The sequence below is a fragment of the Dama dama genome, chromosome 9 (genome assembly GCF_033118175.1).
Source record: "Dama dama isolate Ldn47 chromosome 9, ASM3311817v1, whole genome shotgun sequence".
NCBI lineage: Eukaryota > Metazoa > Chordata > Mammalia > Artiodactyla > Cervidae > Dama > Dama dama.
The window spans coordinates 53,325,253-53,348,170 of record NC_083689.1 but is presented as its reverse complement, the minus strand read 5'-3'; the positions used below and the strand labels follow the sequence as shown (position 1 = coordinate 53,348,170).

Genomic DNA, 22,918 nt, shown 5'->3' with positions numbered 1-22,918 from the left:
CCACAGGGTCAGGGGTGAGGGGGTGTGGGTGTCAGAGCAGAGGAAGGGAGGAAGCCCAGCACGGAGGTGGGAGAGGAAGCTGTATTGAAGCACCCCCAAATTATAGCTCCTTCTTGATGTCTAAACCCCTAGGAAAGGCCTAGAAATTTGGCTGATTGATGCTGGAAAGGAATCCTTTGCATTGATTGGGAAGGCTAGACAAGGGGGCTGGTTATACCTTTGGTCGTGTGATCACAAAGCCAGCTACCAGGTTACAGCTTGGATGGAAATCCTAAACCCTTGCCTCTCAGCCCAGGACTCTGCTGCCTCAAGACTAAGGTTTGGGGGATAGGAGTTGGGACCCAGATGTCCCCAGGATGTGAACAGGTCCTGAAGCTCTCCAACCTGGCCATTCTGCAACTTGGGTTCCCCATCCTGTAATGAGTGGTCAAGGCCCCAGAACGGATAGGTCACTTCTGGCAAGCCCAGCCCTCTAGTTTCTAATTAAGGGCACGTTTCCTTTGGAAGGGGGCATGGTAGGTAGCATGATCATGTTCTCCTGCTGACTCCCCAGCCCAGCCCCAGGGACCCAGAATGAGGGTGGGAATTTGCACTATAAACCCTGGTTGACTGAATGCCTCACTGCATTCAGTGAGTTAAGTTTCTTCAAAGGCTGTCCAGGTTCCAGAACCACATTGGCTCCCACTGTGCCTGAGACAAAATACAGTTCACTCATCCTGGAACTTGAGGTTGACACTGCAGTCCTGTGGCCTCCATGCAGTGTGGTCTCCTTACTGCTTGTATCTCTAAGTCTCCCAGGTAAGCACCACAGTCATTCAAGGCTCAGTTCTACTCACCCTTCCTCCAAGAAGCCTTCTTGGCTTTTCCCATCCACACAGATCTCTTGTTCACTGAGGGGTACAAGGCTTGAGAGGTGACAAGGACATCACCCAAGATGTCTCATTCCATTCTCAGAGTATCTCTGGGAAGGGAAGCCAAGAGAGAGAAGCTTCTTGTAGAAGGGTATGCAGCCTGTGAATGTCAGCTTCGATGCAAGTCCCTTTTTCTCTTGGGGCCCCCCTCTTGGCAGTCACCAGCCTGTGACTTTGCAGTTGGGATCCTCCAACTGAGATCCAGGTCTTTCTCCAACTCCTTGTATATACAGGGCCACCCTGTGTTCTCTGGGCTTCCCAGGTGGTGCAGTGGTAAAGAATCTGCCTGCCAATGTGGGAGACACAGGAGACTCAGGTTCGATCCCTGGGTCGGGAAGATCCTTTGGAGGAGGAAATGGCAACCCACTCCAGTATTCTTCCCTGAGAAATTCCCATGGACAGAGGAGCCTGGTGGGCTACAGTCCATAGGGTTGCAATGAGTCAGACATGACTGAATGACTGAGCAGGCACGCACACACGCACCGCATGTTCTCTACCTCCACTTCAGCTATTTATTTCACATTATTGAGTACCTAACATGTTCCAGGTAGACAAGTCCATCCCTTTGGAGCTCACTTTCTAGCCGGGAAGACCAGCAAGTGAACAGAGGAGGGTTCACTCAAGTGTGATCTCAGTAGGGCTGTGATGGGGGCATCCAGGGCAGAGAAGAGAGGTGCAGAGGGGGTGCAGAGAAGAGAGTTCTCCAGCTGGACCTACAGAGTCAAGGTGGATGCCAACCACAGCTCAGCATCCCTTAGGTTCTGCCTGCTTAGGAAACTGTACTCCCATACCTAACCTCAGTCCCATTGGCAGCAACCCCTGAAAGACAACTGGCTGAGAAAGACCAAAACCCAGGCTGTATCAGCCAGCAATCTCACTGTTTCTGCTGGGGCTCCCCTCCCTCCATTGTCTCCACAGACCGACCAAGATGGTCAGAGGGGCTGGCTGGACCACGGGCCCAGCAGGCCTAGAACCAACAGATCCATTGCACCCTTCTTTCAGCCCCCTATCCCTCAGCTCTGCTTTGGGGATCAGTGGGGTCTAGCGGGTGGTAGGTAGACAGGCAAGGGTCAGAGCCCCGCCTCCCTCAGCTGCTGAGCCAAGCTGGGAACAGAGGAGGGAAAGAGGCCCAAGGACTGCTGCTTGGTCCTCAGGATCCCCAAAGGCCACAAGGAAGGGAAGAGAAAATGAGAAAGAACTCAGTCTTGGCTTCCCAAATCCTCCCACTCGTCAGAGCCACGGGGGCTGCAGGAGGCAGGGCGGGCTCCTGACACAGAATCCAGCGCCCCTCCTGGGGGTGGGGGTTGGAGCACTGGGCACCCTCGTGATGAGGCCGGCTGCAGGGCGATTAATCTTGTGAGGCCTGTGCGTCAGCCCCCCACTCTTCAGCCTCCCATGGTCAACCCCGCCCGCGCTGCCCCGGGAGTTAATCTCCGCTCGGGGGACTTCTCAGCCGCTGTCACGGCTGCATTAATTCTGAGGCAGAGGGAGGCAGGCAGGGGTGGCGGGGGGAGTGGATAGACTCCTTGGGAAGGTTTCGTGGTCAGCAGCTGGTGAGCAGGGGTCCCAAATAATGGGGCCTGTGTCCCCTTCAAGGCTCAGCCCTAGATGAGAGGAGGAGGGGTGTCCGTATTACTCCCCTCAGACCACCAGAGCCCGTGCACCCCCTAGCCTCTAACCCTCAGCCGCCAGCTGAGCCCCAAATGCAGTTTGCAGTTTTGACGGCAGATGTCTCTCCTATTATGATTTATCAAAATGTTTAAGGTAAATAATGCACACAGATTCATAGGAGAGGAGGGGGCGGTGGAAAGTGGGAGGGACTGAAGGGGCCAGGGGGCTTTGGAGCCAAGGGCTCAGAGCACCTGTCCCCTGTCCCCTGTCCTCAACCCTCCCCACTCACACCCAAGGCTTGACCCCAGCCTGGCCCTGGGAAAAGAGGGCTGGGGTGACATCAAGCCTACCCAGCAGCCTACCAGAACCTGGCCCCGGGGGTCTGGGAGCCGGTGGACCTGTCTCGCTGGGGCCCCGCCAGGCCTGGGAGGCGGCCACCTGGGGGAAGTGGTTGAGCCAGCCTCAGCCTCACACCTCAGCCTCGTTTCCATGGCTTCACTGCTTCCTGGCTCCCCAGGGCTCCGTCGCCTTATCAACGGCAGCAGCGGGCACTGCCCTTGCCCTCACCCTCGCAGTCACTCCCCCCGGACCCTGGCAGCTGCCTGTGGATCCCACTGCAGCCGAGCCAACTCAGCCACAGGCGGTGCCCCTTCCTGGGCAGCCTCAGAGCTGGGTGAGCGGCTGGGAGGGTGATGGGGACAGGTCAGGGAGGGGTGGGCGTGTGGAAGGGCGGAGGCTTCTGTAGATTCAGGCTGCAGCCACTTCGGGCCCCCTATACCTGATCCTGTCATTCCAGGGGAGGGGTCTGTGATCCTGGGTTCCCTTCTCATCCCCCACCCTCACTCCACACTGTGCTCTTTGTTTCCAAACCTTCCTGGGCCTAAGAAGGTTTGGTTAGAGAACTTTATTGGGCTTTCTGATTTGAAAAGCAATATGTATTTACTGGAAAAAAAAAAAAAAGGAAAAAAAATAGTCAAAAAGTGCAGAAAAGTTTAAGTAAGTAATGCCTGACCCTAATCCCGCATCTGGGCAGGATCACAGGCAGCATGTGGGGTGGGGGTGGGGGGTTCTTCCAGCCAAAGCCTGAAGCATCACCAGGTATTTACAGGCCAGCTTCTGAAAGCAGAGGAACCTGGCTTTGTGATATTGTGTATGTCTCTCTACTTCTACCTCTCTGAACCTCAACTTTCTGATCTAGAAAATGGGATAACTGATCATTGCTGTCCTCACAGGGTTGTGAGGATTGAGTGAACTGGTAAATGCAACGGATTAGCCCAATGCCTAGCACACAGGCAACAAGCGCTGCCTCTTGTGAGGTGGCGATGTCATCAGCACCTCTGACCAAGGGCAGAGATACAGAATATGTAGTTTCCAGCGGGCTGGGAAAAGGGGGCTCTTTCTGGTACGTTTCCCCTCACCTGTGACTGGTACTTCAACTAGAGCTGGAAACACACAAGAGGAAAAACATGCCCAGAAAGAGGAGATAATGTGTTTATTCAGTCCACGGAAGGTTTCTGGTGCAAGTGACGCCTCACTGAGCTACAGACCACAGCCCTGAAGCCAGGCCATGTCACCCAGAGTGGTCAGCAGTGATGGGGGTGGCACTGGGACACTAGACATGGCCTGCAGGGGTTAAGAAAGCTCCTGAGGAGGTAGCACCTGAAAGGGGAGGAAGGCATCAGTCAGGGAGGAGAAGGTTGCAGGAAACAGACTACATCTGAGAGACCAGAGCCCTCAGCCCAAGCCCTGCCCCCAGCCCAGGCCAGGAGCCCTGGAGGACCTGGCGCCCCTCCCCTGGGCCCACCCCATCTTCACGCCCTGCTGCCTGGAATCTGAGGCAGCCCTTGTTCTCTGGCAGGAGGGGAATTTAATGCTGCTGAGGGATGGCAGGTCGACAGGCGAAGAGAGATGAAAGTGTCCGCTCTGGCAGCCGGGTCGGTGGCCTCGGGGGACCCTCCCATACCCCCTCTATCTTTCTCAGCCATTCTCCACTCGGTATGGCAGGAGGAGCCCTCAAGGGGCCCTCGGGGGAGATGTGGACCTCGGGGGACAGGATTCCCTGCAGGGCTGTGTGAGCTTGGGGGGCAGCTGGGCCTCTCTGTGTCGCTTAACTGCCTGCAGGGTGCCTAGGCCAAGGTCTGTATTATTAATGTGTTGGTGGCTGCCTATCCCTCCCCCACCATCAGCACTGCCTCTCAGTACAGGGTGGCGGGTGGGTGGGCAGTGGGGGGCCAGGGCCAAGCGAAGAGTGACCTCCATCCGTCCATCTCCGGCACCTGGGAGGGAGTGGGAGCTGGGGCTGCAATCGGGTCAGGCCGAACTGGCCTTGAATGTGGCAGAGCCGTGGGGCCGCCACCACCCCTCTGTGACAGCAGAGCTGGGCTGGCTCTGGGAGTGGAGGCTGGGGCCCCATGGCAGAATCTGCCTCCAGGCCCAGTTGGAGGTGCTATGGGTTTTGCCCCGTGAGGTGACCTTGTTGCTCTGCAAAGCGCCCCACCAAGTGCCTTACCCTGTGGTCCCTGGTTATGTTGCCCTTGTTTCCTGGGAACAGAGAGGCAAGGGCATTTAGCCAAGGTCATCCACAAGGGCACACACACACATACACACCAGAACGTGGCTTTGACACATAGTGACCAAGAAGAGTATGTCTAGACTCAGACTCCCAGGCCCTGCCTCCTTTCCCATCCATGGTAAAGAGTGATCCTCCAGAGGCCTGGCGCAGGCAGTTCCAATCAGGTCCCTTTACCATTTTGCTCTGTGTCTTGGGTGTGTCTGCAACTCTCTCTGGGCTTCAGTTGCTCATCTGTTAAACAGATAATCCCTATCCTGATGATTTTCTGGAGCCAAAGAAGCAAATTTATTGAACAAATTGAAACCATCCCAGATTGAAGACAGCCTCCAACTAGCCTTGGGCCAAGGAGAAGTATCCACACAGAGAGCCTAGTTCCTGGCCCACAGTCACCCAGTATGTTACAGGGGCTGTCCTGCTTCCTTCTTCCTGCACAAGACAAGGACAGTAGGCTCACAGCAGGGGGTCAGAGGCCCAGTCTGGCATGCTGAGTCAGGTTCAGGCCATGAAACAGGGGCTCCAGTTTGAGTGGGGGATAAGGGCAGCAAGGGACTAGGTCAGGCCAAACCCCACTGCTGTGGGGGGGAGGGGGCGCCTGGCAGGCTCTGGGCAGGCTGGGGTGGGGAGAGGCCTTTGGCGGCCACAGAGAACAAAGAGGCTGGGGTTGCCAGGATATTCTGCAGAGCTGAAGCCGGCGGTGGTGGGGCTGGGAGAGGGGCTGTGGTGGCCGTGGGAACCATGCCTGCTGCCCCCACGCCAGCTCCCCCACCCAGACTGGGCCTCAGGGCCAGGCTGGGGTAAGAGGGGCTGCCAGGGCCCTCGCTCTGTCCCCAGAGTGGCACAGGTGTCAGGGCAGAGACCCAGGAAATGCTGTAGACAAAGACACATGGCACATAACGTGAGCATCACCGAGGCGAGCACAGGTGCACACCGACACACAGTGTCATGAGCACACACCCAGGCAGCGTCACAAGGTCACAGCACGATCACAGGCTGGCAGCACACACTCACACAGAATCCTGATACCAGTCCCAGGGCCACACCCATGATGACCACACAGACACAACATCGCAAACCGCAGAGAACCACCCAGAATCTTGTCTCAGGGTCATGAGTACCGTACAGTATATGTTGCATATTCAGAGCCACACAGTCAGCTGTACAACCTGGTATCACACTGGGTCTGTTACAGGATTGAACAATGTCACAGGACATCCCAAAGTGTGGGGCCACTGACATCACATTCTAATCCATGGCCACATGAGGTCTCACATCAGTCTACCACACACTGCACAGACCCATTTTCATAATGTCTCAGTGTCACGTATAGCCACATTGCTGTGCCAAGCCCTCACGTGGTTGTCAGGGCCTTGAAGCATCTCTTTCTCTCTCTCTCACACACACATACACACACACAGAGCTACATGGAGGCTGGTTTTATCTCCAGCTCCAGGTGCGCTCACTTCCAGCCTCTCCAACCACCCCCTGCCATCCAAGCGGGGGTACAGGGTACTTGAGGTAAAGCTCCCAGGTCACCAGGAGGTCAGGCTCCCAACTGTAGCATAAGGGAGCTGAGGGCACCCCCAGGGAGGGGAATTGGACATTCAGCTCCACAGGGGAGCCCGCCTCTAAGAACTTCTCCGTCAGATGGGAGAGCAGCAGGGGTGAGCCCACAACAGAAAGACGTGAGAGATACAAGGAGAGACACAAGAGACACTTGGAGACTGAGGTGCACAGGAAGGTGACAAAACACAGAAAAAGGAGTCAGAAGCAAGCAAAGACCACCAAGACACAGAACCAGATAGAAACAGGCAGAGACAGGGAATCCCCTGGTGGACTGGGGGTCCCTCAGTGCTTCCATCACTGGGGCTGGGGTTCAGTCCCTGGTTGGGGAGCTATGACCTCCACAAGCTGCATAGTATGACCAAAAATAATATTTAAAAAAAACAGAAAGAGGCGGACATGCGGGAGCAGGGTCCAGGGCTGGGGCAGCAGCTAGGCCACTCTGGAGAGATGGGAGGTGGGGTGGCTGGGCTTTAGGGAGAATGCACCCCCTGAGGTGGGGGACATCTTGGTTAGATTTAGGTGCATAATAGTTTTAAAATAACAGCACCAGCTACTATTGACGGGGTGCTTACAAGGAGCCAGGCCCTTCCCTAGAATGATATCATTTCATCCTCAGGCAACTTGATGGAGAATTGATTGTCCCCATTTCCCAGATGAGGTAACTGAGGTGTCATGTGTTCAACCTCACAGTCATCTCCACCCCTGCCTAGGCCTGCCCTCTCCACAAAGCACAGCCCAAGAGGACGAAGTTGGAAGAGGTGCGAGGCCTCAGACTCCAGGTTTCTCTGTGATGGAGGGTGAGCCCAGGAGCTGGGCTGTGGGCTGGCACGCGAAAAGGGGACAGGATGGCTGAGTCACGGCATACCCCCCTCGGGGCTGGCACCAGAGCCATCCACCCCACACCTGTAGGCATGCCAACGAGGGCTGGCCGAGGCCATCTGCGGCCCATGCACTGCCAGCAGCCAGGCGGGGGCAGGCCAGGGCCTCCTGCCCGGGTGCCCCCTGCTGGCCAGGCTTCCCATCCCCACTCCCCCAAGGAGGACCCTCCCTGTCCCCAGAAGCTTCCGCAGGTGCTGCAGTTTGCCTTGTGCAGGGGGTGAGGGTGCCCTGGGCTATAACACCTCCCCCTGCTCCCCGCTGGACGCCCCCCTTCGGCAGAGCCGCCTGGAGAGATCACAGGCAGCCACATGAAAGAGAATTTTTCCCAGGCAGAGATGAAGTTGAAAGCTGCCTCCCACCACCCCGCCTGCCCCTGCTGTGCCAGGCCAGGCTGCTGAGCTCCGGGTGCTCGGAGGGAGCTTGTGACACCTGGGGAGGGGTCGGGGGGGTCAGAGCCCCCACCCAACTTGGCTGCTTTCTCTCTTCCCAGGAACAATAGCAGAGACATTCCCCCCACCTGACTGCCCACTTGGCTTCAGAAGTTGCCCCTTCCATCATCTGAAAAGCCGTCACCCACCTGAAGCCAGGCTCCAATGTTGTCAGGAAGTTCTTCCTTGAGTCTAGCTCCATCTCAGCCAGGCTCAAAGCTGCTGGGTGGGAAGAGCCCTCCTGGTTGAGTGGATGATGGTTGCATCCTGCACATACCAGCCTCTGTGATGTCCAGGGGTGGGGCGTGCAGGGCAGCTGCCACCCCCTTCCTGTTCAGGCTGCCCTGGCCTAGACCATGTGGCTGAGGTGACTTCCCCAGACACCTGGCCTCAGAGGCCCCAGACAACCTTGTGCCAACAGTCTTTCTGGAGGGAGCGGGGAGAGGGGAGGGTGGGGTGGAGACAAGAGCCCAAGCCTGGGACACCTCCAGGCCCCACTCCAGCAGCTCTGAAGGGGGGTATGTGGGGGTAGTTGGGGGGGGGGGGTGTCTGTGTGTGTGGGTGCTGAGCACAGCCAGGTCCCCATGAACCTGGGCTGAAACTGCCCCCTGCAGCTTCACTTTTCTAGATCCTTGCAAGGATGAAGAAATGAGAACCTGAACAGGCAGCTCAGGCCCCACCCCCATACTCTACACTGATCGGACCTGGTGACTTGAGGTGAACAGAGAAGGTGGCCCCAGGTAAGTGATGGTCCCTGGCAGTCCAGGTTTCAGCAGGGGGCGGGGGGGCCCAATCAGGCAGGTGAGGTGCTCCAGTACCGGCCACTTCCAGATTTAAGAGCATTTTCATCCTGTCCGCCAGGATGGCTGCTCTGGCTTGCCCCATTTCTGGATCCAGTGAAGACCTTACTTCCCGTCCTTCCTCCTTCCCAAGGTCGTCCCAGACAACCCCTGCCCAGCAACAGCCCCCAAGCCAGGCCCCAAAACCGGACAGCAAGAAGCCAGTGGTGTTTCGTGACACAAACATGCATTCGTTTTATTCACAAAACAGCCTGGTTTCCTAAAACAATACAAACAGCATGTTCATCAGCAGGAAGCTGGCCATGGGCAAGGGGGCCCAGGCCACAGGGGGCCCCTGGGCACCCGCCCCCACTGGCAGGGGGCCACGCAGAGAAATCCTTTCTTCTGTTGCCATCAGTGAGGCCAGAAAAAAGGACTTATTTTCTCTAAGGTAAGTAGCCAGGATCAGAAATAGAGACATGGGCTCCCCAGATCTCAATGGATAAATGAACAGAACTTTCATTTTTGCAAAATCATCACTGTTAGGGGTGGGGGGGAGCTCCCATTCTGGGGCCCGTGGGTGCCCCCGGGGTGGATGGGCTGCCCCCTCCCGCGCTGTGAGCACCTAGCAGCAGCTCCACACGCATGGATGGATACAGAGGGGCTTCGACACGGCGCCATCAACATTCTCTTTATAAACATGAGTGGATTCTCCAGGCAAACTATGCACTATTTCATGGTCGGAAAGAATCAAAGGAAGTTTAAATGAGGGTGGAGTTAAACTGTGCTAAATTACAGTAGTGCTTATTAGTAACTAGATTTCAAAAGGTTACAGAAAATTTACATTCTCTACACAAAAACTGCATCTCCTGCACAGACAACATCGACATCGACACAGGAAGGAAACTGATTGTCCATTCTTTGCCCAGGAAGTCTCGGTACTTTATAGATTCGTCTTTACCTCTTTTTTTTTTTTTTTGTTGTTGCTGTTGTTCTTCCAAAAAAAGCAGTTAAATTTTTTTTCTTTTTTTCTTTTTTATACGAGGGACGTGGAGATGTTAAAACGACAACAAAAAATATATATATAAAAACAGGAATGAAATCTGTGAGAGAATATTTTTGGTTCTAAAGACGGGTGCATCCGTTTGTCTTCGCCCGAATCCCTTGCCGGAGACCGCACGAGCAGTGACATTGCACGCAGAGGGCAGCTTTGGGTTCGCGCCGCCGTCACTGAAACCACCGGAAGGCGGCTCCCGTCGGAAGCATCACCTTCTGGCGGGGGCGGGAGACAAAAACAAGGAGAGAGTTCAGTCAGGGTCCGGCTGGGCCTGGCGCAAAGACGTTCCCCCGTGGAGGGCCTCCTGGCGGAGGGATGGGCATGGAGTAAAAGCAGCCACCCCGTGGAGTTCCTGCCATCCGGGCCAGGCCAGAGCCGCCTGACCCACTGGCCACCGCAGGGCCTGGAGCACCCGGAGCACCCTGAGGCCGGCTGAGCCACTGTGCCCAGGAACCCTCCTTCCGGACAGGAAGACCCCTGTCCCTGGTCCAGAGGCCACAAGCGCCAGGTGGCCATGGTGCCTCTAGGAGTTGTGTTCACGTTTCTGTTGAATGAGCGTGTACGCATGTGGACTGGACGCACACGAGGATGTGTGCCTTGAGCTATGCTACAGTGTGTAGTGTGTCTGGAGCTGTGGTGAGGTGGAAGGATGCTTGCTGTGTTTATTAAGAGGCTGCGTCTATAATAAGGCTGTGTACAAGGCAGGATGTGTGTGTGTGTATCAGTCTTGTCTCTACACAAGAGGAGAGTGGGTGCCTTTGTGTGCATCCAGGTATGTTCTCTGGGCAGGAGAGCAGACATATGAGGTTTAGAGCTGGGTGAGGTGAAGGGGATAGCCACGCTGGGGTGCCATTATCATTTTGCAACCATTTTGGACATGTGCGTCAAGCCCATTTGCAGAGGGGCGGGGCAGGGCAGGGACAGCAGGCTGAAAAGATGCTTTTGTACCCAGGCCTGGCATCACAGTGAAGCTGTCATGGCTGGGGACATGAGGACAGGCCCCGCCACAAGGATGGAGAGAAATCATCACAGGAACCTCTCTGCCTTCTCAGAACCAATCCACAGTGGGCAAGCTTTGCCCGCATCCCAGGCTCAAGCCACCTCCCAGGCCCATAGGAACCCTGGCCATTAACTATGCAGCCAGACTGAACTTGGGGCCTCCAGGCACCCCAAGTCTGTCAGTTAGATGACTAGAGCTAGGGTCTTCCAGGCTTCAGAGCACAGCAGTCAGCACTGGACCTGCTCTATTCTTGGGTGGCCTTGGGGGAAAGGCTGGGCTCTGAAGGGGCAAACGGAGGGCTTATCCCTCAAACCCAGAAGATCTACTGCCTCAGATGGGGCAGGGGAGTCTCCCAGAATCTTAGGTCACAAACTGGAAACTTTAGGACATGTCTGAAAGTCAGAGACTCAGGACCTGTGTGGGAATCTCAATACCTGACCCAGAACTGCGGATGGTGCTGAGGGGGTGGGAGGGGAGGTGGGTGTGTGGCATTCGGAGTCCTGGGGCCTGGAGGGAATGCTAGGCCCCCGTGTGAAATTACGTGCTTGCCTAGGTTGCAGACTACAACCTAAGGGCATCTTGGGATGTGGCTCTAACTCTCCGGGCAGTGAACTGGTGTCTTGGAGCCTGGCCTAGAACTCCAGAGCCCAGGGACAGCTGGCATCCCTGACACAGGCCCAAGCAGGAAAGGTGGGGATGGGGGTGGGGGTGGGTTTGGACTGCCAGACAGACGCAAGAGCCCACACACCTCCCTCTAAGGCGCCGTTACCTCCAGAGCAGCGGAAGGCTTCTTTTTGAGTTCCTCACATTTTCTGAATTTGCAAATCTGATGGCCAGTCTTTCGGTTCCTACAACTGCTGCACTGCTCGCAGTTGATGCGCCGCCGGCAGGGCGCACACATGCCGCAGCGTTTCCGCTTCTTCTTGCCCGAGCTGATGGCGGAGGCCAGCTCTCCCTGCATGGGGTACTCGGCCAGGCCGGCCATGTGCAGCGCGCTCTCAGCCAGGAACACGCCTGCGGGGGTCATGATGAAGAGGCCCGGGTTGATGGGAAAGGCGCCCAGGTAGGGGAAGTCGGACTGGCCATTGAGGGCTTCAGCCCCCGCCACAGCCTCCATGTCGGGCAGGCCGGCGCCCGCCTCGCTCATCAGCGGTAGGTGCTCCTGCACCACGCGCTTCAGCATCTCCGTGGACTGCGCAAACTGCTGCAGCGTCAGCTGTCCCTCGGCCGCCAGCTCCGTGGCGCGCTCCGCCTTGCTCAGCAGGCTGGCCACAGCACCGCTTTTGTGCTTTGAGGTAGAGTTGCTTTTGTCCACAGCCATGGCCGCCGCCAGGTCGTGCCCGTTGGCCAACAGGGAGGCGGCGGCCGCGGCCGCCTTTTCGGCTGACTCCCCGCCCATCATGCTCCCGCCGCCACTGCCGCCGCTGCCCCCAAACGAAGAGTAGTGGGAGAGGGGGCGGGAGCGGCGCAGGCTCTTGTTGAGGGGTTCACTGATGATGCCGCTCTTGTTCCGCCGCTCAGGGGGTGGGGCATCATCCGCCACCGAGGCTGGCGCAGCAGCGGCCACCGCCGCACTCTTGTCTGCCACTCCCGCCTTCGGGCCACCGCCACTACTGCCATTGGTGCCGCTGCTGCTGCTGCCGCCGGTGTCCTGGGGGCCACTGCTGAGGCTCGACATGGTGGGGCCGAGGCCCGGACCCCGCTGCCGGGGGAGCCTGCCAACTGCGGGGGGTCCACAGACAAGCACCGGGGTCCTGCTGCCCAGCACAGAGAGACCTGGTGGGAGTTGCCACTCAGCGCAGGTACATGGTCGGGTGTCCACGTGGAAGTGCTTTCACTCTGTCGGGACAAGAGGATACAGGGTCAGGGCAGTGGTAAACACCTCTGCCGCCACCAATGCATCGCCAATGGTAACCACCAGGGCCTCACCAGGGCATTCATCAAGTGCCAGCCAAAGTTAGGAATTTCTCATTTGTACTATCTCAGTTAAGACTCATAAAAAACCTACAAACAGTGGCTAGGAATATTCTAAGGTGAGGAAGACAAGGTTTTCGAAAACTGACTGTCGCATGGACACATGGCCACTCAGCAGCGCCGTAGAGGCTCAGCTGGGTCCCCCTGCTAGGATCTGGGAAGACTTCACAGAAGCAGGCGGTCCTTCCTCTGGGGGGAAGTCGGGGTGGAGAGAGCAGGAGAGCTCCATTAACCTCAGAGGTTACGCTCTGCTTCCTAATCTTTCACTGACCCAATTATGGAGAAGAGGGGTGCACACAGAGCTTGGCAATACAGACCAAAGTATGGAAGCTGCCTCTGGATGATTTTTTTATATTTTTGAAGTCACTCAGTCATGTCCAACTCTTTGTGACTCCATGGACTGTAGCCCACCAGGCTTCTCCATCCATGGGGTTTTCCAGGCAAGAATACTGGAGTGGGTTGCCATTTCCTTCTCCAGGGGATCTTCCCCACCCAGGGATCGAACCCAGGTCTCCTGAATTGAAGGCAGACGCTTTACCCTCTGAGCCACCAGGGAAGTCTTCCTAATTGTGTGTTAAACCTTCAGTCGTGTTCGACTCTTTGCAACCCTGTGGACTGTAGCCTGCCAGGCTCCCCTGTCCACAGGATTCTCCAGGCAAGAATACTAGATTGGGTTGCCATTTCCTTCTCCAGGTGATCTTTCCAACTGAGGGATAGAACCTAGGTCTCCAGCATTGCAGGCAGATACCATCTGAGCCACCAGGAAAGCCCAAGATGCCTAATACACATTATCTCAAGGCTCTGTCAAGTCCTGCAGGTAAAGGTAAGTGACTTTGTTTCACACAATTTGCCAAATAGAGCACAGAGCCCTTATTTGAAGGAGCACGTACCCTTCTGCTAGAGGGCAGGCAGCCCTGTGCCAGAGGACAAGCCTCCTTCTGTAAGAGTAGGGGACCACCCTTGTCCACCCAGCAGCACATACTCCCCACTCCCTCTCAAACCTTAGGACCCACTCTTGTCTCTAGGCAGGCCTCACTGCTGTTCCCCAGCCTGGCTCCCAGATGGGTCTGGAGGGAGCGCCCAGTGAGAACAGAGTGCAGAGTGGACTCTGGGCCAAAGGGACCTCTGACTGCTACAAGTTGGGACCAAGAGTTGGTGTGACCCTCTCAGAAATGGAGTCTGTTCCTTGGCCACATCCACGTGTGGGGGTGCCCCTTCCCAAGACAGAACCTGTTCTGCTCAGGCCCCAAGACTAAGGCATGTGAGCAGCCAGGCTCCTTGGCCAGAGCTCTGGAAGAAACTGTTCCAGATGGAGCTGAGTGGTAGTTTCCTCATCAGCCCTGGCTCCCTAGCATCTGCCTGCCGCGGCCCAGCAACCCCCAAGAGAGGGGTGGGAGGACGGGGCCCCGCCACGAGCAGCTGGCGACTCAAGGGGGAGGCGCACATCTGGCCGGGCCTGTCCCGCCCTGGGCTTGGGGGTGGCGCACACTGCATCTCTGTCCCCAGGCAACCCCACCATCCCCCAGTCACAGAACTCAGCCTGTCCTGGGAGGTCATCCAGCCCAAGCCTGTGAACTGACAGAAGGGGAAATCGAGGCCCTGGGCAGGCAGGGCCCCTGGCCCAGGACTGCTAAGGAGTGGCCATGAGAAGCGAGTGCCGGCAAGGGAAAAGCTCCGTTTTCCAGGGTGAGGCAAAGGGGAGGCATCAGCAGCCAGCCAGCCACTCTGCCTCCCCAGCAGGTACTGGCCCACCTAAGCTCTTTCGTAGTGAAGGCGGATGAGTGGTGAGGAAGAGCTGGGCAAGCTGGCAGATTCCACTAGGACAAACCCAGGATGGCCTGGCAAGGTGTCCAGACTGGGCCGGGGGGGTGCCACAGGGGTCGGAGTCATAGTAAGAGAAAAGGAGGGGGAGTGAATATATGCATCCCAGGACAGCTATGCTCTATTCTACCCACTAAGACTCCAGCCCAGGCTGGCCGTTGGGCCCTTGTCATCAGAGATCAGGGCCCCTCCAGGTATCAGTGACCCCGGCTAGGTGTGGGGGACCATGATCACTGAGAGCAGGGCCAGTGACTATTATGGCCAGTCACCCAGCCCCTGCCCATCTGAGCTCAACTACCCTGCCCTGGACCACAGCCCCAGATGCAGGGTGAGGGAAAAGATAGGAAGAGGCAGGCGCCCGCGGGCTGGAGAGGTGGGGAGGGGAGCAGTCTGTGCCCCAGCCCCTCTGTGCGTCCCCCGCCTCTGAGGCCTGCAGGCTGGTGGCAGAAATCGATAGCTGCATTAACGCTGCTTTTGCTCCACTCCCTCCCTCCTTCCAGCTCCACGATCTGGCTCTGCGTGTGGGGCGGGCAGGTCAATTAGAAGTCAGCTCCCTCCGACACAGACACAGCCACACAGCCGGGCGTGTGTTCAGGCTAAGTCTCTCTCTGCTTTTGTCTCCATCCCGAGTCTCTCTTGCTGGGGACCTAATCTCATGTTCTGTTCGTCTTTGGCCCCCTCTTTGAATCTCTCCAATCTTTCATTTTTCTGTCCTTCCTCAGGGACTCTCCTCCCCCAGCCCACCGCCCCACCACCAGGCCTCCCCCCACCCACCAGGTCCGGGGACATGCTGAGCTCGGGCCCAGAGGACGTGATATGTCATGGAACAGGTGCTGCAGGCAGTAAACGCTGGTTTGTCAGCCTCAGAAAGTGACGTTGGGAGTACGCAAGGACTGGCACACAGGGTAACTCTGTCCTGAAACCCTAGGGTGGGCAGATACCAACCTCTAGTCCCCATGGCCTGGTCCCCAACCAAGGCTGTCTCAGATCTGCCCCATACCTGGCCCATCTCCTTCAGGCCCTGGGAAAAGCTGATGCCCTTGTCCCAGCGGACCACTGACCACAGGGCTCACGGGCCCTACTCATGGAAGGGGAAGACGTAAGAGGAGACCTTCTCCCAGGCCCCAGCCTCTACTGCAAGGCACACAGCAACCCTCTCCCAGGCCAGAAAGGGCCTGGCAGTGCCCAGGCGGCAGGGGAGGAGCTGGGGCTGCGTTGAAGCGGAGCGGGAATGAGCGGGAGGGAAAGCTGGCGGGCAGGCGGGCGGCGGCGGGCGCATCCATCATCGGCCCTGCCAGGAACGCATCCAGCCCCCAAAAAGAAATACTGCGCCTGAGGAGGGACAACAAAGGGCTCCGTTTCATCAGCAATGCGGAGCCAGCGCCCCGCCGCCCCGCCAGCCGCGGTCAGCCCACAAAGGACCCCTTTGTCCATGCAGGAGCCGGGCCGGCCGGGAGCTGGGACCAGGGGCTGACGGGCGGGGACAGAGCCTGGGGGCGGGGGTGAGGGGGGAACCAGTCATGGAGCGCTGGGGGGCAGAGGGGGACGTGGGGCCAGAATAGAGACAGGTGGTGGAGATAGAGAATCCTGAGACACAGAACTCAAGGGGTGGGTCAGAGAAAGGGGCTGAGGGAGGACAGAGCAAAGGGTCAAGGTTAGAGCATCATGGGGAGCAGAGACTGGGACAGCTGGGTTCAGAGATGCAGGCTACCTGGCCCAGCCCAGAGATGAGAGGATCTGAGAGACATGGAGACAGAACCCTGAGGAGAATCCCAGACCTGAGGACCTGGGGGACCAAGAGAAGGCAGTTGGACATGCCCCTGGGATAGGGAAGTGGAGGCAGAGGTGGGGGAGACCAGGTGAGCCCCGGCCCACTCTGGTCCAAGGCCTGGGAGGAAGAGACAGGAAGGACAGCTGGGGGTCAGGGGTTCCTGGCCTCAGGGCTGAACTGTGGGGCCCTACCTCCTAGGGGCTGGAGCTCACTGGCTGTCCTGGGAAGCGAGAGAGTGTCAAAGCTGGGGCCACGCCTCCCTCTACTCCCAGACAGGCCAGCCCCAGAAAATATGGGACACAGCCCCTCCCTGACCTGCTCTCGCCAAGTGACATGCAGGCTCCCTTATCTAAGGGACCCTATTTGGTAGCACTTAGCACCTACTGTGTCCCCGGCCCTGCACTCCCATGTTCTACATGTTCTCTCTCCCTTCTGACTCCTCCCCAGGACCCAAGGAACCAGAAGTATGAACCAATTCCTGAGATGAAGAAATTGAGGTTGAGAGAGGTTCAGGCTGTTGGGCCAAAGTCATAGAGTGGTTCCCTGTAGGGGGAGAACTTGAACCCAGAGCCCAAGCGTTAGTCACCCTGCTTTGTGACTGCTTTTGCTTTACCCGGGAAAGGTGACCCAGCCACCCCGAGGCTGCCCTCACCCCCTCCCCGCGGGTTGTTACCATGCTTGTCACCTTTACGTGGTTGGGGGCACGAGCTGTCACAGGCCCCAGGGGAGTGTCCCCACCGGGGAGCTTGGAGATATCCAAGCAGGAACAGGGAATGCTGGACTGGTGATGTCATAATGCCAGCTGGCAGTGAGGTCACCAGAGGTGGTGGCAGAGCCCTCACTCCACCCTGTGCCAGGGGAGCCCAAATTGTCCTCAGCAGGGTTCTGTCCTGGGTCCTCCAGGCTACACAGCAATGGGCGGGGGTGGGGCAGAAGGGCATGTGGGGTGGGATGGAGCTGTCTGCATGGAGACCTGCACACAGGTGGCCACGGTGAGATGTTCTTGACGCTGCACACAGAAGCAGTAGCAGCCCCATGCCCTGTGGTCCTGGGGAGATACAGACCAGACTGGCACTGCTCTGGAGGGTTACAAAGGAGCTGGGCCGATGGGCACATGAACCAACGTGACACAGGAGGGTGGGAAAAGGATCGAGCGGGACACCGGGACCTTTCTGGAGGAAGGGGCTGCTTAGCCTGTGAGTTAAGGATAAGGAGAGGTTACCAACGTGAACACAAGCTTGAAAGGGTTCCCAAGAAATGGGGAAGCAGGGGTGAGGTGTGGCTATGAGGTTGGCAGGGTTTCAACTGGGTGGGGCCTTGAGGTCAAGAGCAGGATTTTTTTTAAACAGATTTACTGAGGTATAGTTAACATACTACAAAATTCACCCCTTCCAAAGTATATAATTCAATCATTTTTAGTGAATTTATGGAGTTGTGCAACTATCTCCTACTCCTCTGCTGGTTGGAACAGCCGTCCTGCCTGCTGAAGGAGGGCTTCCTGGAAGAGGCAGCATTATCTGGGCCTTCAGGATCCCAGGCATGGCCCATCAAAGCCCACCAGCGTTGCAGACTTGCAAACCCTGGCTCATTGCACCCTTCCCCACACTTGTGTGTGCACTCTTGACATGTGTGCTACCCCCCCTCACATCCCTCTAACCCACCTTGATGGGCTGGTGTTCTTGGTCTCCAATGGAGAGGGGGAGTTGGACAGACTGACTGATGGGCAGGCCAGTGGTGGTGGGGAGGGCAGACCACGGGCTATGGTGGTTGAACTGAGCTGAGCAACTGGGTGTGTGTGTGGGGGTTTCCATCTCTGATTTCCATGATTCAGCCTGGGGAGTTTCCAGAGGGGAAAAAAAAAGCCCTACTCAGGCCTAAGGAGACACACACGGGGACACCAGTCTTGGAGGCCAGGAGAAATGCAGGCCTTACTGGAGAAACCAGGGCACACAGCCAGCTATGGATGCACACACACATACAAGGACACACTGACCACTGTTAGCACCCAGCAGATGGTCTGGAGTGGGCCACACCCTCAATGCCACTAGGGTCTCCCTAAGACTAACACCCCAAGACCAACTACCAAGGACAGAATGGTGGTGGAGGCTGCAGTCCTATTTCCTTGACTCCACACTCCCTGGCCTTTTATGCCCCTTTTCTCAGGCAGGCTCAACCCCCTTCCCTAAGGACTGAAACATGCTGCTGAGAAAACCCAGGAGTATATGGGGTTCTGCCTGCCCTTACAGAGCTCCCAAAAGGAGTTGAAGGAGGAGATCAACCCATTTCATAGACAAAAACACTGAGGCCCCAGGCAGGAGGTATGCCCTGATCTGGGGCTCTAGGGAATGAGGTAAGGATCCTGGACACCTCTGATAAAGACAAGGCCTTCCTCAACAGGCACCTCCTTTGGGCCAGGTTCCTTCTTTAGAAAGGTCATAGGAGCCAAAGGACTCTCCTTACTGTGTGACCATGGCATATGGCCTCTGAGCCAGTTTCCCCATCTGTAACATGGCACCATGAGGATAACAGCTAACACATATGGGGACCTTTCTATGTGCTAGACAGTGGACATGTCTTGTTTCATAGAATCCTCATACCCACTTTCTGAAGGAAGTACTATGACTGCCCCATTTAGAACAGACAGTTTGATAAGCAATTGTGAGAAAATGATTGCCTCTCTGTTTGGGAGCTCCTGGATCATAGACTAAGATTTCCCAAAGTGGAGATGTCTGAGCTGACACTAGCCTGAGATCAGAGCCCACACTTTCTGAGGACCTCCCTCCTGGTGGGCCTCACCATAGGACAAGCCAGGAAAAGCCAACTCAGAGATATTTGGTCCCCACTGGGAGAGGGCATGTATCCACAGGACTGGCCAGGGCATGGAGTTGGCAGGTCCAGGTTTGTGGCTCCATCCTGTCCCTTCTTGCTGACTTTGACACCTTCCCCTGCACTCAGCCTCAGCTTGCATCTGTAAAATAGAGATCAATGGTTCTTGCTCCTCACCCCAAGCTGCAGAAACCATGAGCCCAGAAGGGCCTGTGGGGAAAGAGGTGGAGAGATACAGAAAAAAAAGACTCCAGATAGCAACCCGCCCTCCAAAGAGGAAGGCTCCAGGGGCCTAAACTGGCTCCTAATGAGATTTTTCAGATGGGGAAACTGAGCCTTGGAGAAAAGGGTTCTGAGCAGGCCATAGGGTTGGGACCGAGCTCCAGAGGATGTGAGGCTGACTGGGGTGAGGAGCATCCAGCCCCCTCCCTTTCCTATCTCCCCAGAGGAAATGATAATAGCAGACCTTAATAATGAGCACTTACTCTCTGCTACGTATTGTGCTAAGCATTTCACATGCATTTTCTCACTGAAATCTCTAACTCTTTAACTACTATTAACCCCATTTACAGATGAGACTCACCTGCCTAAGGTCACTAGGTCAATCAGCAGAAGAGTCAGGATTTGAAACCAGATCTCTGCGACTCCAGGGCCTGGCTCTCCAGCACTGCCCAAAAGCTCTGAGGCACATTTTGGCTAGAGGGTGAGGTCCAGGGGCACCCTCAGCCTAGGGGAACCCTCTTGGTTTCTCATCGGTCCTGAGGGGGAAGGGGGTAGTTCTCAGGCTCTGAGCAAACCACTTTGGGACACTGTCACAGAGAAGTCTGCAGCTGTACCCTAAGGCCCAGGAAGACAGGGGAAGGGGCTGCGGGTGGGCCGGACGGGCCAGGCTGGGCCAGAGCTCCGGGCATTCCGGCGGCCTCCGCAGGAAGCAGAATGGGACGGAAACCGGCTCCTGCCTCCTCCCCCAGAATCCTGTGGGCAGCCTAGCCGGCCTGCACAGAGGCCCTCTTTGTGCCTGCCCCAACCCGCCACCCGCGGCTGGCCCAGGGTTTTGAGTTTCCTGGGGGGTGGGGGCCCCACCACTGCTAAACCTCCAGCTACCTCCCCTTCTCAGGGGCGGTCACAGTAGTCCGCAGCTGGAGGAGGAAGTGAGTGATGACCAGGGCTACCCCAGAGCCTGATGTGTGTCCACATCTCATTCCCCCAACACACCCTAATCGGGCTGGAGGTAGGCAAAGGGACCCAGAGACAGAGCCCGAGAGGCCACCCCCCTGAGCCTGCCCTCCCTGCCAGCTGTCACCAAGCCCATCCTGACCCATCCAGGACTCTCCCATCCCACTCCATCTCAGTGCACTTGTGCCCAGGCTGGTGGACATCCACGGAGGCTGGCCAGGTGGGTAGGGTGACCTATCTGTCAATCACCATTTCCTATTTTCCAGGAACTCCCTGGACACACAACATGCATCCAAGGGAAGGCCTAAAGCTCACTTCAGCATTTCAGGGGTCCAAAGCTCCTTGGGTGTTGCAACTGCTCAAGAACACCAGACTCCAAGGAGCACCCTCGAGTTGGAGTGGATATGGTGAGGAGCAGCACTAGGGCCAAGTATATCTGCATGTGTCCACCTGGGAGGTGTGTCAGAAACCTGTGCACACTGCATGCATGAGAATGTGTGTCTGGGGCTGTGCCCAGGTGTGTGTGTACACTCTGTTATTACTCTGTGGTTTTGAGTACTGATATACAAGTGGGGCTTAGATACCAGTGGAGGTGGAGGTCTCTGTGTGACCTCCTGTGTGTAGGAGTGGAGTGTGGCTATCTGCATCTGTGGATGTATGTGTATGACTGAGTGTGCATGTGTCCGAGTAGAGTGGGTTATATGGTGGCTGGATATCTGTGGGTTCTCCTGGCCTGTCAAGTGTGTGTGTGCGCGCGCGCATACGCATGTAAGCACAGGTGTGCATGCGCTCACTGTGAGTTCTATCAGGACCTCTGAGGGGTTCTGAGATACGGGTCTGGGACTCAACGGGCATGGGGATGGCGCAGACAGGAACTCACGCCAGGTGAGGGGCCCCTATGGAAACAGGAAGTTGCCCACAGGAACACCTGGGCTGTGGTGGAGGCTGGGCTCCACCCAGGTTCAGTCTGTACCCCTGAGAAATCAACCCAAGGCTCCACTAGCCAAAAAGCTGTCCCAGCCTCGAGGGAGGAACCTGCCTCGTCTGCCGTTCAAGACCCAACAGCTCTGGCCAGCATCTAAACCCGTGTGCCTGGCCTGAGCGTGGAGAAAACTGGAAAACAAAAGCCCCCAGACCGCAGGCCCTCCCTGCAGAGGCGTGGGGGAGGCAGGCAAGAGGCGGGCGGCTCAGGAGGAGGGAGGGAGGTGTCGCCGCAGCCCCGGAACACAAAAATAATGAGGCGAGAGGGGCCGTGGGGCCAAGCTGGCTGGTTCCGGAGTCGCTATCTGACCTTGACAGATGCCACAGCTGGGCGCCTGGAGAGGAGCCGCCGCCACAGTGCTGCAGAACAGCCCCCCCGCAACCTGCCACCTCCCCCAGACCGGGTCGATGGAGGTTCAGGCAGGCCCCAGCCACAGGCAACCACCCCACCAGGTGGGAGCTGGGGGACCTCAGAGTGTAACCCAGTCAGGCAAGGGGTAGGGGAAGGAGATGGAGGCAAAGAGAGTGAGTGGGGGCAGGACCACTGCAGGGCATGGGAGGAAGCAGTGGGGTCTCCGGAGGGCACCCTGGCCCTCAGGTGTGGCTGTGTGTGTAGGAGAAAGACTTAGAGCGTACTGTTGTGCTTGTGTAGCTATGAGGCTGAGTGTGGTTAAGAGAAGCAAGTTGTGAGTGTGGGTATGACAAAGATTATTGTGTGTGTGTGTGTGTGTGTGTGTGTGTGTCCTTGGGGTCACCAATTACTCCCCTGTCCTCTTCCAGAGCCACACCTGTCCTGGCAGGAGCCAGTCATGCTGGGGTCAGGGGTGGCGGGGTGCAAAGAGCCAAAAGCACTCTGATCTCCAGCTACCACCAAGTTCTGTCACTAGCAGACAGAGGAGAGGTGGCCCTGTGGTCGTCCTGGCCTCCTCTTTCTCACCCACAGGGGTGCTCCGGGCACAGAGATGGGCGTGGGGCTGGACGCCACCACTCTGGGGACAGCAGTAAGGGGCTGGGGTACAAGCTGCAGGAGGGGATGTTGGGCTGGAGGCGGATTAGCAATTCCGAGCACTGGCTACATAATTAAAAAATCATTACGGCAGGCGGGCGGGCAGAGCCATGTGAGCTCACGCTCAGAGCGGGTGGGGACACGGCCGTGGCACTCCCCCTCCCACCGCTTCCCGGAGGAAAAATCCCACCTGCTAATATAATTATGGAAAAACACAAGCATAGAAATTCGGTTTCAGCAAACAACGTGTCTGAGCGCCCAGGGCCTGCCTGGCCCTCAGCACAGTGGGCAGGCTGGTCACTGGTGCCCAAGGCTCCCAGCGGTAAGCTGGGTCCAGACCCCCACCTCCTCTGCCTCAGCAGCCCCCAAGAGCAGGGGTGGAGGTGTGTGGGGGACATGTAAAGCCCAGCTCTTCAAATTCCAAATCCAATAGAAAACTGGCCTGTGCTGATAGTTGACAAATGGGGAAACTGAGGCTAAGGAATCCGTGTAAGGTTATGGTGTTTGTGGCAAAGCTACTGCACCAATGGGCCACCCCAGGAACTCAATCCCCTCCCCTTCCC

General features: G+C 57.1%; 1 protein-coding gene across 3 annotated transcripts in view; it reads right to left on the bottom strand.

Moving 5' to 3' along the window:
- Positions 1-8,973: 8,973 nt before the first annotated feature.
- CXXC5 (CXXC finger protein 5) overlaps positions 8,974-22,918 on the bottom strand; it is a 34,867-nt gene continuing 20,922 nt past the window's right edge. For all 3 annotated transcript variants that reach the window (XM_061151453.1, XM_061151454.1, XM_061151455.1), the window contains exons 2-3: positions 11,570-12,639; positions 8,974-10,015 (exon numbers count right to left, since the gene is read on the bottom strand). In XM_061151453.1, coding sequence (XP_061007436.1) covers positions 9,971-10,015; positions 11,570-12,478 — 954 coding nt within the window. In that variant the 5' untranslated portion in view covers positions 12,479-12,639 and the 3' untranslated portion in view covers positions 8,974-9,970. The remainder of the gene's footprint in view (positions 10,016-11,569; positions 12,640-22,918) is intronic.